This window comes from Erithacus rubecula (assembly GCF_903797595.1).
Source record: "Erithacus rubecula genome assembly, chromosome: 9".
NCBI lineage: Eukaryota > Metazoa > Chordata > Aves > Passeriformes > Muscicapidae > Erithacus > Erithacus rubecula.
The window spans coordinates 19,300,654-19,315,673 of NC_136660.1; the positions used below are offsets into that span (position 1 = coordinate 19,300,654).

General features: G+C 35.9%; 1 protein-coding gene across 3 annotated transcripts in view; it reads right to left on the reverse strand.

Moving 5' to 3' along the window:
- PLCE1 (phospholipase C epsilon 1) overlaps positions 1-15,020 on the reverse strand; it is a 136,680-nt gene that overhangs the window by 43,056 nt on the left and 78,604 nt on the right. For all 3 annotated transcript variants that reach the window (XM_079312910.1, XM_079312911.1, XM_079312912.1), the window contains one exon: positions 6,224-6,540. In XM_079312910.1, coding sequence (XP_079169036.1) covers positions 6,224-6,540 — 317 coding nt within the window. The remainder of the gene's footprint in view (positions 1-6,223; positions 6,541-15,020) is intronic.

Genomic DNA, 15,020 nt, shown 5'->3' on the forward strand with positions numbered 1-15,020 from the left:
CTCCCCAGCTGCAGCACAGCCGAGGAACACCTGAGCTGAGGATGGAGCACCATCAGCTGCCACGACTGCAGCACGACTCAGGCGGCGCCGAGCACACAGCACATCCCAGCCAAAGAGTGCACAGGAGCAGCCTTGCCAAGGAGACCAAAATACACTGCAAGTGCTTGTCAGAATGAGCAGTAAAACTTTTTGGATTAGGTTTTTGTGTTGGACAGCACTTCAACATCAGATCACAATCTACGTATCAACACAGTAATCATTATTTCCTTAGTTTACTTTTTTTTTTTTACACATGACTAGATAGTTCTGCTTATGTAACTCATTTTAAGCTCCCTTCAGACCAGAAATCATCACAGCAAACCTATAATTAGATTTCCGCTGCCCTGCTGATGAGTCTGAAAAGCATGAGAAAATGTATCCTGGCCTGGTTACGATAACCCACATGATTGCAAGACACAAGAAAAGTAATAAATTAACACACAACTTAAACAAGTTGATAATAACATCAATCTTTTCATTCAGATGGATAAAAATGAGTGTCTTTCAGGATTACTAATATTAAGTACTAAACAAGCAAAATTGAACAGATGTTTGCTTAAAATTGAAATATTTTCTGGTGCTCTAATAGAAGCACTAACAACATTGAGCCAGATTAAGTTCAGATATACAGAAAGTAGCCTCATTTACAAAGTTTAAGAGATAACAGGAGTCTCCTTCAAATCTGGATCTGAGCACACAGGACCCACACCAGATGTCTTGGCAATGCAAGCTGTACTGAGCAATATGTACTACAATTTGTACAAAAAGATCTGTACGGTTTCAGGTTTTCTGAAATTATCTTTTTATATCACCTCTACTATTTCAACTGTACCAACATCTGTTTTATTAAATAACCAATTTTTTAGAAGGTTTTTGGCTTATCTTTCTCTGATCAAATACTTCAAGTAAATTCAGGTTAGCTATTGCTAATGCATTTAGGAAAGGCATATTTTTACTCAGTCTTTTTGTTTGTTTTTTACTTTTAAACATGGGAAATACATATCAGTCACTAAAAACACAAAATGAGCCCCATGTTTTTAATTACCTAATTATTGAACTAACACTGATTTCAAGTCAAATCTATATGCAAATCTCCCAGTTTGTCAGGGGCAGGATATAGCTTATTACTGAGGCTCAGCTGCTTTTACTGACAAAACATGAAGGACATGAAAGAGACACCCCTGATGGAACTTGATCCTCAAGTTATGGTACATGACCTTAAATCTCTGTACAAATGCAACCTACAGGACTGTTTATGATTCACTCTATGGGAAGCTTGCTCCATGTAGTGCACAACAGCATTTAATGCATGTTGAATTATTAACTGTATCCCTAAATTTGCCATGGGTTTTCTTCATTTATCCTCTTACTTCAGTCTTCTAATACTCAAGTTTATGATAATTCATATATATATGGATATATATTAATTTCTATTTATATATATATAAATTCTTTACTATTCTCTATATAGCTCCTAGAAAATGTATTATGTGTTTCTTAAAAATGGGAATTAATTTGTTTTTTATATTTCATGAGAATGTAAATGTAGTGGTGCTATTGAGGGAGGAAATAATTTTCAATTTCCATTTTCAATGTGCAGTGTTTTATCATCTGTAGTGTTTTACACTCATTTTGCCAGTGCTTTAGTCTGTAAAACTCTTACAGCAATTCCCAAGCTACATACTTCAGTGGGTGATGCTAGATGGAAGAAATTATATCTTCTATATTTATATTACATTTTTAGGAATTTCATAGTTCTTGACAGATGCATCTTTCAGAGGTGAAATTACTAAACACAGCTGCCTGCCTGAAGTTTAACAATTACTATTGCTAGCAAGTAAAACAAAATCTTCTGGTTTACCACTAGGTAAGATTACAGTGCATACCTTCTTTAAGTCCTACCATAAATTAGCCATGGATATCTTTCTATAACAAATTGTAGCTGATTTAAATACTGCCTACACTGGAGCAAGAAAGCAAGAAATTTTAATACTGACAAAATAAAGTATGTGTATAAAATCTCTCTGCATACAAAACAAGAAGATATCTTAAGGTATCCAATGGATAAGCATGGCAATTTATAACCCATTCAACCAAGCCACTCTGGTTTTAGTAATTTTGTTTGATAAAAATCAAGAAATTTGAGTAAAATCTGAAGAACGTGAAAAATAACCTTCATCAGATATCATATGGAAATTATGGCTAGAGGGAAAAACATTACTTTGTTTAAAAGCAGAATTCTTAGTGTATCAGGATAGTCCAATTTCTCCCTTTAAAAACAACAATTAAAAAACACTATCAGTATGCAGCTTTAGCACTAATAGCTGGCTGCAGTGAGTTCCTATGCACTGCTAACTGCACAAACCTGTCAGTGCATATTGATGAATATCTGTGTATATATTTACACACAGTTCTGTGCATAAAACACAACTGGAATTTTTTTACATGGGTTTCATTGAGGTTTAATTATTAAATTTTTTTGGCTCTTGGTATAATATGCAAAATAATTTTCAGATGCATTTTTAAAATCTGAATATTTTAAATTGCATATCTTATGAACAGATGGTTTACTTTACATGCTTGTGTGAAATTATATAACCTTACAGAGAACATTTACCATTTTAAATCTGATTAAACACTATTCCAAACAAGGACTGGAAAGAGTTTGATATTTGTACAAACACAATCTTTTTAAAAGCATTATGCAAACCCATTTAGGCATTGCAAAAAAATGCTGAACTAAGAGACAGAGTACAATATTTATTTACATTCCATTATTTCAGTAAAATGATATGTCTCTGTTTTGCTAGAGAGGTTTAAATTTGTATTTTGAATGAACAATGAAAAAATCTTCAAAATTTAACCATTAAAAATAAAACTAACATCATTAAGTGTCCTAAGTAACCATATTTTAATTAACTTTACTGATTTTAAGAATGATTCAGTGAGTGATGAACCCACTCCAGTAGCAGGGCCATAATAACACTTTTCAAACTTTTTTACCTTTTTAGCTTATTTTTTGGCAACCATATCTTTCAAAAAATCACCTTAAGCATTTGAATTCTTATTTTGTATTTTCAGTTTAGTAGTGGGACTACCTTTGGTCAGCTGTCTGAATGATCTTCTAATCTGGTGCAACTTTCAATCTAAGAACTCTCAATTGCTCTGTACACATATCTTAGCATGGAAAATGAAAAGTTTTAGTTTTTTTAAGGTTTTACTGGTTCTCTTTTACTTGAAGCTTAAGCCAGAAAGATCAAGTTACAAGAGACTCTTGTCATGTTTATATAAAGCAATGATTGAAATTATTTTAAATGTTTATATAAACATAAATGTTTGCAACATGTACATTGTGCTTGTGTCTCTGTGACTGGCAGAAGAGTGGCTGTGAGTCAGTTAGAAAGGTGCAAGAGCTTGGGAGTTAAAGAGATAGAAAAAGAAACAGAATCCCAGGAAGACTTTGGCATCTGACACTGATGAAGGAGCACATGTCACTCCAGGTAAAGAAGCAGGGGGAACTCATGTCAAACAAGAATCAGACAAAAGAACTAAATGAAGAGAAAGGCACAGTAGGCAATAAGGAGAGATGGAAAAAGGTATGTTACAGTTGTTAGTCCTAAAACACACTTAGGTACCACTTTCCTAACTTCCCAGCTGCCAGGGCTCTCCTAACTCTGCAGAATCTCAACAGTTTCTTCCTACAGTTTTACATCCTTGAAAACTAAACTTCTTATGGTTAAAGCTCCATCAGAGCAAAAAAATATATTACTACTACTATTAAGTGCACAGTCCTAGAGACTTAGAGCCAATAGTTTTGTAAAGGTAGATGTTACTGTATTTCACTCTAATCAGAATCAGCTTTTAATTACATTTTGTAACAGGAAAGATAATTTGTCTTTAGGTTGGTCTAAAGTCTTGCTCTGACAAAACTCCAAGATCAATTGGATATTATTATCAGCAAATGAAGTATGAGCTGTGTCTCACCAATGGGTACGTGTTGTGCCCAAGGCTCCACTATTATGCAATTACATTTTTAATCAAAGCTTAAAGACTACAGGCTTTATTTATAGCTGGTGATACTGAATGTATCCCAAAATCTTCAGGATTGACTGTCATTTCACATAAAGTTCCTCCTTAATATGTATCATCAGAAAAAAATACTAAAAAGTATACTACTTTATGAAATTACTCTAAAGAATATAACTGCTATTTAACAGAACAATGACATGAAATTGTTTTTCCCCATCATGTATTAGAAGCCCATCATCCTAAAAGTAATTTTGGCTCCCACATTATAAATACACTTCAGTATTTCTATAGGCAATGCCAAAAAAATCAGCAAGTGCTCACTGATCTTTGCCAACAAAATCATGACTCTTGGTACAAGAATTTTCTTTCCATTTATAAACAAAGACGTTTTGAGAGTTCATGCTCATGATTGGCTATGGCAACTGATATAATCCACAATAAGATAAAGCATATAGCAAAACAGTGATTTATTACAAGCAGTAAATATTGTACTATAACTCCATTTAAACATACAGCATCTACGTTTTTAAAAAGTTATTCCAGATTGTACTTCAAATAATCTATTGCACGAAATACCAAAGAATCTGTGCACTGAATATCTGGGAATTAATTCAAATTATATAAAAAACTATCCTGTACCATTACCAAACAAGGAACACTAGACAGCAAAAACTGCAAAGTCCAAACCTCTAAGATTAAAAGATAATGCTGACTGTTTTATCAAAAGGCAACTTTAATGCTAAAATTGTCATTGGTATGGAACAGACGCAGTCATTTCTGACAAGACTTCTTCAGAACCTACTAGCTTTTCAATCCTGTGACCCTTCAATGTCAGAATGGTCTAATTTGTACAGCTGATGACAATACAACCTCAAGAAACTGCCCTGGCATTGTGCCTCACCAGGTTGTAGCCCAGCTTGGCCATGGTCTCATTCAGTGACTGCTGTAAGAGAAGCCCCAGAGCAAGGAGTGCCCCAGCTGGGTCAGCACCTCTCCAGACACACACCAGCCACAGCATCTTCTTGAGTACTGCAACTGCAGCTAATTTAAACTACTTTTAGATTCTGTTTAAAGACTGAATATTGTAGTTGCAACCTTTATGTATGTTCCCATAATTGAATGAGGTGAGAGAAGACAATATATTTACCCTATTTTAGTTGCTAAATCTCAGTAACATGCAAGAATAATGAACATTTTGAAACATGCTAAATAGTCACTCACTGATTCTTCTTCTTTGCCCAGCACACAGGAAGCTCACTGGAGGTTAATACATATTCTTCTATATTTAATTAATTTTATGTTGGTTTGTTTGTTACCTGCATGATTTTCATCTCACCCACCGTAAGAATGCAGTGGATAGCAAACTAAAAAAGCATTAAGTCAACTTTATATTCATTCTATTCCACTTCTACAATTCTAGAAACTGCTAACACTGCAAATAGTTCACCCTCCCAAAAGAAGAAACAACTGTTCCATATTTCTGCAGCTAAAACATGAGTTTTTATTTAAGTGGTTTCATTTTGATTTGGGTTGGGGTTTTGGGTGGATGTTTTTATCCTTTTCTCAATCCTTAATCAATTTTCTATTTAACTCATCAGAGGACCACCTTCCTAAAAACAAAATAAAATCTCAATAAAGAACTCAATATTTGGCTTGTGAAGATGTCATGCCAAGTGACACTTTGTATAGCAATGCTCAAGACACACACAGTGATTAAATAAATAAATAATACGGATTAGTGTAGTTACATTAAAGAAAATACAGAAAATTCTAGTTTATAATACTTCTGTGCTGACTCCTAAGATCATGCTTAGTCTACAAAAGTCCAATATAAATAAATAGAACTCCTGCACCTAAACAAAATAATAAATTGACTGAAACTGTACCCATACTGTCAGTATAAATACAAAAAATTAGAAGTCTGTAGTTTTTTTTCTTCATCTTTACAATGCGCAAGAAAAAGTTAGGCCACTGAGAAAACTGGTCACATAGCTTCTACTAAGTTCAGTACAAGTTATTTAGCTAAACCCCTGGTCATCTTAACTCACATTTTAAAAATCTGTTGCTATAGCTAAACTCAGCTCTTAGAGATAAAGGAAACTAACCCACACAGGTAATAACCCTTTAAAAAAGCAATTCAAAAGTTTTCTTTTACCTCATTAAACCTTGTCACAAGATCTTCTACAGCATTATGTTCACCATTGGGAGAAGAAAGGATAGTAGCAGATATGGATGCCTTGATAGATGGCAGCTTGCTTTGACACTCAGCATTGCCCAAATCCCTGGTCAGAAAGCAGAGGTAGTCGATGGGTAAGACTCTGCGGTAGAGCTCCTGCTCCTGCTCGGTCAGAATGCTGGCAACCTCCTCTGGGAACTGGATGAGGTGCTGCAGCTCCATCAGCTCCTTGCTGACACCGGCCACGCTGGAGGCGAGGACGCTGGAGCCAGCCATAGCTGTACACGCCTGGCGTTCTGAAACAAACAAATACACAATTCACTGGGCTTTGCCTGCAACCCTTGGACTGTGCTGTGCAAAAGCAAGATGACTTGGTACTTTGGTTTTGTTAAATTGTTCATTCATTTATGCAGCAATGCACTATATTCTAAATACTTTCTATTTAAACAACCTAATATGTTCTTTACGTGGGGTTTTTCTGCTTGTCTTTATAACTTGTGTTGGCTAGATAGAAGGCAACTAGAGTTAGGAGATTATAAAGCCACCAAAACACACTTGCTTCCAGAAATATCCAAATACCTTCCAGCACCCTTGGCCTTGTCACAGCCTCAAAGAAAAGGATCATCTGGCAGAGTATGCCTCTGCTTTGCCTCCATATAACAGCCACGGTGCAAAGCAGTTTCAGGCCTTGACTGGGTCAACTGAGACCCTATTCGCACAAAAACCAATGTATAATGATAATTTAAAATCCATGTGCATCAGCATTTTTATTCATAATCCACTTGCTGTAAAATAAATTGCAGCTCAGCTTGCTGCATCGTGAAACCAAATGTCCAAGGCTACAAAATATTTTTCATTCCTCTCAGAAAATGCATATATTTGGGAGTATGCATGTTTTATCTGTTAACACAAAACATTCATGGTAGTTTTATAATATTCCAGCAGTGATATCTCTTAAAAAATAAAACTTTTCCTAAGAAGGAAGAAGACAAGCTTTCTAAGATTGTGTGGGAAGCATGAAACATCAACACAATGATTCCAAAATAGTGAGTGAGTCTTCTTACTAGATAAGTTTAGAATGGGTTCTCTGAACAATTTTTCAAGAATTACTAAAATGTAAAAACATCCATCCATAACCTCATATTACATACTCTTCCTCATTCTCAGAAAAAGGAGTTTATTTTTTTTTGTCATTGTTTCATGAAATATCTTTTGAGATTTTTTCCACACATAATGTAAGTACACCTTGGATCTAACTCTTACCCAATTTTTTTAATATATGTATAAGCTCTCACTTGACAAATGGTGCAAACATCGTTTCTTTTCTCTAAAAAAGAAAATACCCAAGTTCATAATGACTGATTAAAATTCAGTTGCTTGTAATAAACATAAAATATGCTACATGAGTTTTCCACTCAGTCATTTTGTGCAAACTATTATTAATCAGAGGGAAATTGAAAAGACAGAAAATTGGCTTTTCTGAATACTCTTAATTCAACTGAAAGTCAAATGATAAATCACTGTAGCCCTAAATAAAGTCTTTGGGCTAACAGAATCTATTGAGAAATGTTCAAATACAGAAGAGAATTCTGAAAGAACAAAGACAAATTGTTTCTGTCTAGACCAGCAAGGAAAAAACGCAATGGGATTAATTTGCAACAAGCAGTATCTTGGTAATACAGTGGGGAACATATTTAACTTTGGTGCTAATGAAGAAGTACTGCACAGTATCTGCAGATATTGGGAAATCTGTCACTGAACACCTGCAGGAAAGACTGAGAAGGAAAAAGCCAGTTAAGAACACCACTGACATGTCACTGCTGGTTTGGGCAACAGGTGGATTGCAATTAGCTTCTGGGCTCCCTTTCAGTTGTGTTTGCTTCAATTCTTTGTAAGACTTCCAATTCTGTTTCTCGCTTCAGTCTGCACAGAGAGGTTTTGTAATAAAAAGCACTAAAAGCTCGTGTGCACTGTTCTTGACTTTGCAACAGAACACGAGCTTATGCCAAAATGAAAACAATGCAATATACAATGTTCATTTTTTATTAGAAGGATTATATATTTACACATGCTTTACATATATGGACTGAACTGTCACTCTCACAACCAGCATTATCTCAGTTAGAGGGTGATATGGAAAGCATCTCACAAACACCCACCAAAACCTATTTGCTCCCTAGATGTCACAGTGCCTCACTGACTCCACATGCATGACAGCTCTTCCCACTCAAGGCAGAGGAAGTACAGCCAGCACCAGCCTCCCCTGTGGCTCACCACTGAAAGTGAGGGCGTTTGGTTGGTGTCTGTATTGCACACTTATTTTAGATCACAAATGGACTTCTGAAGTGAATCTCCAAAGCATCCTCATTTACTGTGCTTTAGTTTAGTCTTAGTGCAAAATAAGTGAATCCTTTTCCGACAAAAGTGCACCAGAAGATGCACTCCCAAAAGGCAACTAGCACATCCCAATTAGTAAAAAGCTGTAGCTGTCAGAAACATCCAGTTTTTGGAACAATCACTGAGGTCAAGAAAGGCCAGTTGCCCCAGACAACTCAGATCACAGCCTGGCTGCAGGTGACCACATACCACAAGAGACAGAGCAAGTACTATGGACAATGCCATTTGTGGGATACCGGTGCTTTGTAAATGCAACATTTTTGGGTAAGTACAGTTGTAAATGCCTTATAGCTGTCAATATGGCAGGAAAGGAAGATATAATTCTGTAAGAAGTACCTATTGACTATGAAAGAGATAATGTAAGAGTGAAGATGAGCTGCTCTGCATTGTTTGTTGATGAGGTTTAAAGGTGCATTCTTAATAATTCACCATCTCCATCACAGTACCAACTACACTAGGCACAAAAACCTCAAAACCCGGCAAAAGTTGACACTGAATTTGCAACAGGCTAGATCACTGATCATGATCTTTTACACATTACATTGCCTAAATATAATCACCCTTCAGGCTCCACTTAGTACAACCTCTCCCATCTAAGAACAAAGCTCAACACCACGAAGTGATCGTAGCTATGGCTGGCTCTAAAACAAGTCCTGATACTGCCAGGAACCACTAGGAATAAATATCTCATTAGAACTGGATTTCACTAGACTGCCTATTGATGAAATCCAGCAGAAAGCTAGTGCAGGGCTTTTGAATACCTTTAGCATAGCTACTTTTAATGGAACTCATCTTTCACAATTAAATCTTCACAACCCAGCTTCACTGTAACAGAAAAAATGAAGCTGTCAAAAAGAAAATCTTTTCATGGAACTTAAGCCAAGATGATTCAAGAGCAGCCACTAGTATTTCTGGATTTGGAAGAAGACTGAAAATAAATAAAACACTTCCTGATTCAAAACACTGAATTTCAAACTAGCATTTCTCAATTCTTCATTAAACTGGAAGAAATTTATGTAAATTCTCACTGTAAAGTGAGAGCCCATGGAACAGGCAGCTACAGCAAAAATGCAGCTGACATCCAAGGAGAGAAACACACACTAAACAGAAATCTTAAGGCACACAGCTCACGGTTAAAGTATGGCTATAAATACTGAAGAAGTAGAAATAACTTATCTAAGTAAGTAGAATAACTTATTTTTCTACACCTATAAATATTTAACTCTTCCATAATTCACATCTTTGCAAGTCTTGGTTGTTGGCAGAATTTACCCCTCCAGATTCAGATATTTTATCTTTTCTCATTCCAGTCTTCTGTGCTTTATCACAGAAAATCCAGGATCTTTATTCTCAACTTCACCACCTTCCATGATTTACACTCTGTATGAAAGTCCATTCCTTTTTCTGTCTCTTTGCCTGTGTTAAACTAGTTATTTTCCCTGAACTATCTTTTCAGTTTTTTGTGTGTGTACACTTCAGATTTCTACCATTTTTCACTCCAGGAACAGATCTGTTTCTGCTATAAAACTCCTTATCCAGTCTAATACACAAATCCTTGAGCTTTGTGTTTTCAGTTTATGTTCTGCAGGAAACCCATAGTATCTTTCTCCACTTTAAAGAACAGCCAGGTTCTTAGAGTAACTTGCAGAATGGAACTTGTTTGAGGCAAAAGCACAGTAGTTTTTTAAACAGTTAAACAAGATACAATCCTCACTAAAATTAGCTACTGCTGCTGCACTAAATGAAACCAGGTTTTTGTGTTCTACCACATCAAGTTAATGCTAAAAATACTACAAGAAAATGAGGACTCAAACTATTCACTTGAAGTTACCTAAAGCCTAAATTGGTAGCTTTGCTTATCTTGCTGATAAACATCTGAAGCAGATAATCTCTAGCATAGCAAGTATTGCTTCTATTAATCAAAACAAGATAACCTCTGCTTAGCTTTAACAAAGGACTCGTGGACTGACTTAATCATTGCTGATGCCCATGGGAACAAAGAGGTCTCTTCTCTAACAAAAGAATCCTTTTGAGAATGGGAGAAAAACACAGAGTGCCAGGGAAAAGTCACTGCATTTTTTAAATGAATGCAATCTCAAAAGAATGAGCCCGCCTAGAATAGGAAAATCTACTTTCAATGAAGCTTGATGAACTGAAAAAAATCAGTAACTGGATTTCTGTCTTGATTTTATTTTTAGGTCCTTTTCTTTCTACATTTACTTTGATTTTTAAAAAAAGTATTCTCTCTCTACATTCAAAAAACAGTTTTAAAGCAGTAAAGTGAAAATTACAATCACTAACAACACGTTCACTCTCTAGAAGGCTACTGGCAAAGATCTTGTGATTATGACAAATTTCTAAAGCAAAAAATGGGTTTCAATACCTGTAAGAATAGAAGTAATTATTCCACCTATTATAACATCTTTTAACTTAGACAGTTTTTTGATTATAGACTTTGCTTCCATTACATTATACTAATGTAACTGAAAGTATAGAAAAATCTTGAAGGAATAATTTTCTCTGCTGGTATTAAAATGTGTGCAATAAATGGATTATAATAGAAGCCTTTTTAGTAAGCTATGCTACAAAAATCCTCCAAATTGTTCATGTGCTTTAAGAGAACACATGGATTACATGTACAGTGAGAAAATAAAAACTGACCACAGAAAAAAAAATTAAGAAATAGACACAGATGAACAGCTGGCAATATATAAAATGTGGATCAATTCAGTTAAAAAAAAAAAAGGAAAAATGCAATAAAAGCTCCCCTAAGCAGAAGATATCTATGCAATATATGGCAGTGTAATTGAATATCAGCTTCTAGGACAGATCAGCCTAACTGGGATAGTATTGGTTTGCTGTCTCTTGGATGCAACATATCTCAGTACCTTAATAACCAAGCCAACAAGCTTTTCTTAATTTCCTGTTTCTGTTCTATCTAATTAAAAATACCTCTCTCTCTCCCTTAATGAACATGAATTCACCGTTATCAATTTTGATTGCAAACATCTCAGTCCAGTATTAAAGAGCTTGATATTTAACTTAGTGGGAAGCTTGATACAGAACAGGATCAAGTTCAAGTTCAATTTCACTGTAGAAACCACTGAAATCAATAAATCTGATTAATCTTCAAATTTGCTTTTGAGTCAAGTAACCAGAGAATGAGAAGATGCACAGGTTCTCTATCCATATACCTAAATCTAGCAATATGGGTTACCTCTTAAAACTGCCTATCAGCACACAGTGGAAATTATTATTAGCAGGGGAGCTCTGATCTACAGGGTACTGGCACTTAATAAAATTGGAGTTCATTATAACCTAAGCATCAGCAAGCAGAACACACGGAGATAACCTGAAGAAATGCAGATGAACTAGAGTCTATATATATTTTTTTTTTTTTTTTTTTTTAATTAGACCAAGTAATATTACTGGTGCACTCTGATGGCACAGGTTCCTTTTCAGGTTTGGAATAGAAACAGCAAACTTCACAGCTAGTTCAAGAAAGCCTGCTTTGAGTTTAATTCAATCATAGTAATAGCAAGACATTGGAGAAGGTGATCTTCTCTTGGGGAGCAGCAGCAAGTTACCACACTGGACCAGGTGAAAGAAGCAATAGTTTCTATAGTACAAAGAGAAAAGAAAAAGGGTAGAAATCACTTGTAGAAAAGAATTTTGCTGGAACTAGAACACCCTGAAACTAACACACAGATAATTCTACTGAGGCTGAGATTTTATTGCTGAACAGATTTATGAGATCTCTGGAGAGGATTTTTTTTAAAGGCAACTAGCATGTTGAAGTATAAATTAATTAAATTACGTTATATACCACAAATCCTGACTCATGAACTGACTGCATAGTGGAATTCAGCAAAAACAAAGATATGGAGTGATTGTAACAACAGTCACTTACCCCTAAAATCACTTCTTGCTTTAGGAACTGGGAAAGAGTTCAGTTTTGAAAACCAGACTCGGAACACACTTTAAAAATTTCACAGTTATAGCATCAATCACATGAAATCTCATAAAATACAAAGGTGAAAGTATTGTATAGTTAGAGATACGACCTGCCTATACAATTTCTGACTTGAAACAAATCTAAGTTGTCCAAAAAAGTGACATAATTATTAGGACAGTTGAGATTCACATGCATGGGAAGTATTTTTTTTTCCTTTAACCACCAAAAAAGTTGAGTAAACATTTTTACAGGGTAAAACCTATGCACATCAAAACATTAATTCAGACTGTAAAGTAGATTTAAAGATGATCAGCATGAACTATTTATTAATATATTAACTTTGAGTTAACAATTACATAGCAGTCCTTACATTTTTTGAAGTTCCTACCCGTAAGTATGAGCTTGAAAACCTATTTACATTCTGTTTATGGCTGGATTAGAAGATCCTGGTTCTAAGCTAGATATACTGATACTAGCTCAGTTGGCTGGAGCATGTGCTAATAACACCAAAGTCGTGTGTTTAATCCCTGCAGGGACCATTCACTTTAGAGCTGAACTCAATGATCTTTCCAGGTCCCTTCCAACTCAGAATATCCTGTGAAATCCGAGCACTGACATAATATATGAAAGGAATTCAAAGCATCACCATGATTTCACCACACCTTAGCTGCCATGCCTGGCTCCCATCATCCCTCGTGTACATCTACACTGCCCTGTGTAATTACATCCACACTGCTGCTCAGATTTCTGGAAGTGCATCCAAGGGCTTTTACCACTCCACTAGACTGAGTCATTCATGGAAATATTTTGCAGCATACAAGAGAACTTGGCTACTTGTCTCTGAATTACCATACACTGCCAACACATTTAACCAACCATTTCCTCTGCATGCAGGTTGGCTAGTACTGGCTACAGCTGATACAAACAATCACAGGCCTGTCCATAATAAATAGATTCACTGGGTTTTCTTCTAGCTGTAAACTCCCAAGAAAAAAGATACAACGAGTAGCAGCATAACATTCATTTTGACTTTGCAAAATCAGAAGATCTCAGGACAAAATTTATCCAATTTGATGCAGATTTTCCAATTCCTTTCCATTTTCAGGGCAGCTAGCAAAGAGCTGAGACTGCATTCTCATGCAGAAAAGTACAACTAGGAATGGCTCCAGAATATCTGCATAAGAATCAATGTGGTTTTTGCATGTTAACCCCAGCCAGTAAACATTTCTTCTGCACCAGAAATAATAGGCTTTGAAGGCAGTGATGTAACAAATGACCCTGAGACTAACAGGACAGCAAATGGACACCTCTGCTACAAAGGGCACCCTGTGTTACACAGGGTTTGGCTGAACACAGACATACTTACATTATGGAGAGATGAATCAGCAGTGCTGCCAGAAGTCTGAGGAGATCCATCTATACCATCTACATGTTTAATCAGAAAGCAGCTTTATTGCTTCCAGCCTACATGTGTGGCAATGGGCCACCTGCATCCTGCTATTTTAGGGGACCTTCACCTACTGATGTAACTCATGAAACCATATCCTGATTTCAGAGCACCTGCCAGAAGAAGGTTTAATTATAATTTGGTAGATAGACTGTGAATGTCTGGTTGGCTGGCTGAAATTTAGCTCCCAAAAGCTGTTTGATAGCAACATGCCATCTGTCTTGCTGTGGCATGCTGCAGCACGCACTGTGCAAGACCAGACACAAGATTTCATTCCTTCAGAGACAACTATCACCAGGAAGGCTGAGTGAAGGGATTCTGGGCCATAATGACTGATCTTCTAAATCTACACCTTTATATCATAGTGAAACAGATTTGTGAAAACGCTGGAAAGAGGTTAATACAACACCACCACAAGTACTGTTTAAGTGTTTTCGGGTTTTTCATTATTTTCCTGCAATGAAATCCCATCTAATGAATCCCCTCCTTTGCAAAATTCCTGAATGATTTCAGAAATCATCCACTTTCACACATATTTCATAACTTTTTCTCCTAAAGGCTGTCACAGTGGTAGACTAACAGGATTTTGACTTCAGCAACACACCAGCAGGAGGGCTCCCTTGCAGCATGTATATTCAAGACCTTTTAAGATCTGAATATAAATACAGCATAGCATATGGAATATTAAGTTCAAATACTAAACAAATATACATGTAAATTGCCAGATAAATTGCAGCCCATAAGAACAAAATGGTCAAAAGGGAGGATTTATGAGTTTACTTTGGAAGAAAAGAGTGTTGTAGAAAAAGAACTGTGCAATTCTTACTGCAAAATGAATTTGTTACTGCTTGAGTTAAAGCAGAACTCAAGGTTTAAGCTCACCTCCCAAAACTGATACAAACCATGTCCAAAATCAAAGCAGGAGAGGCTGTTCAAAAAATTAAAATGCATACAACTTTGAGTTAATGTTGCAATGG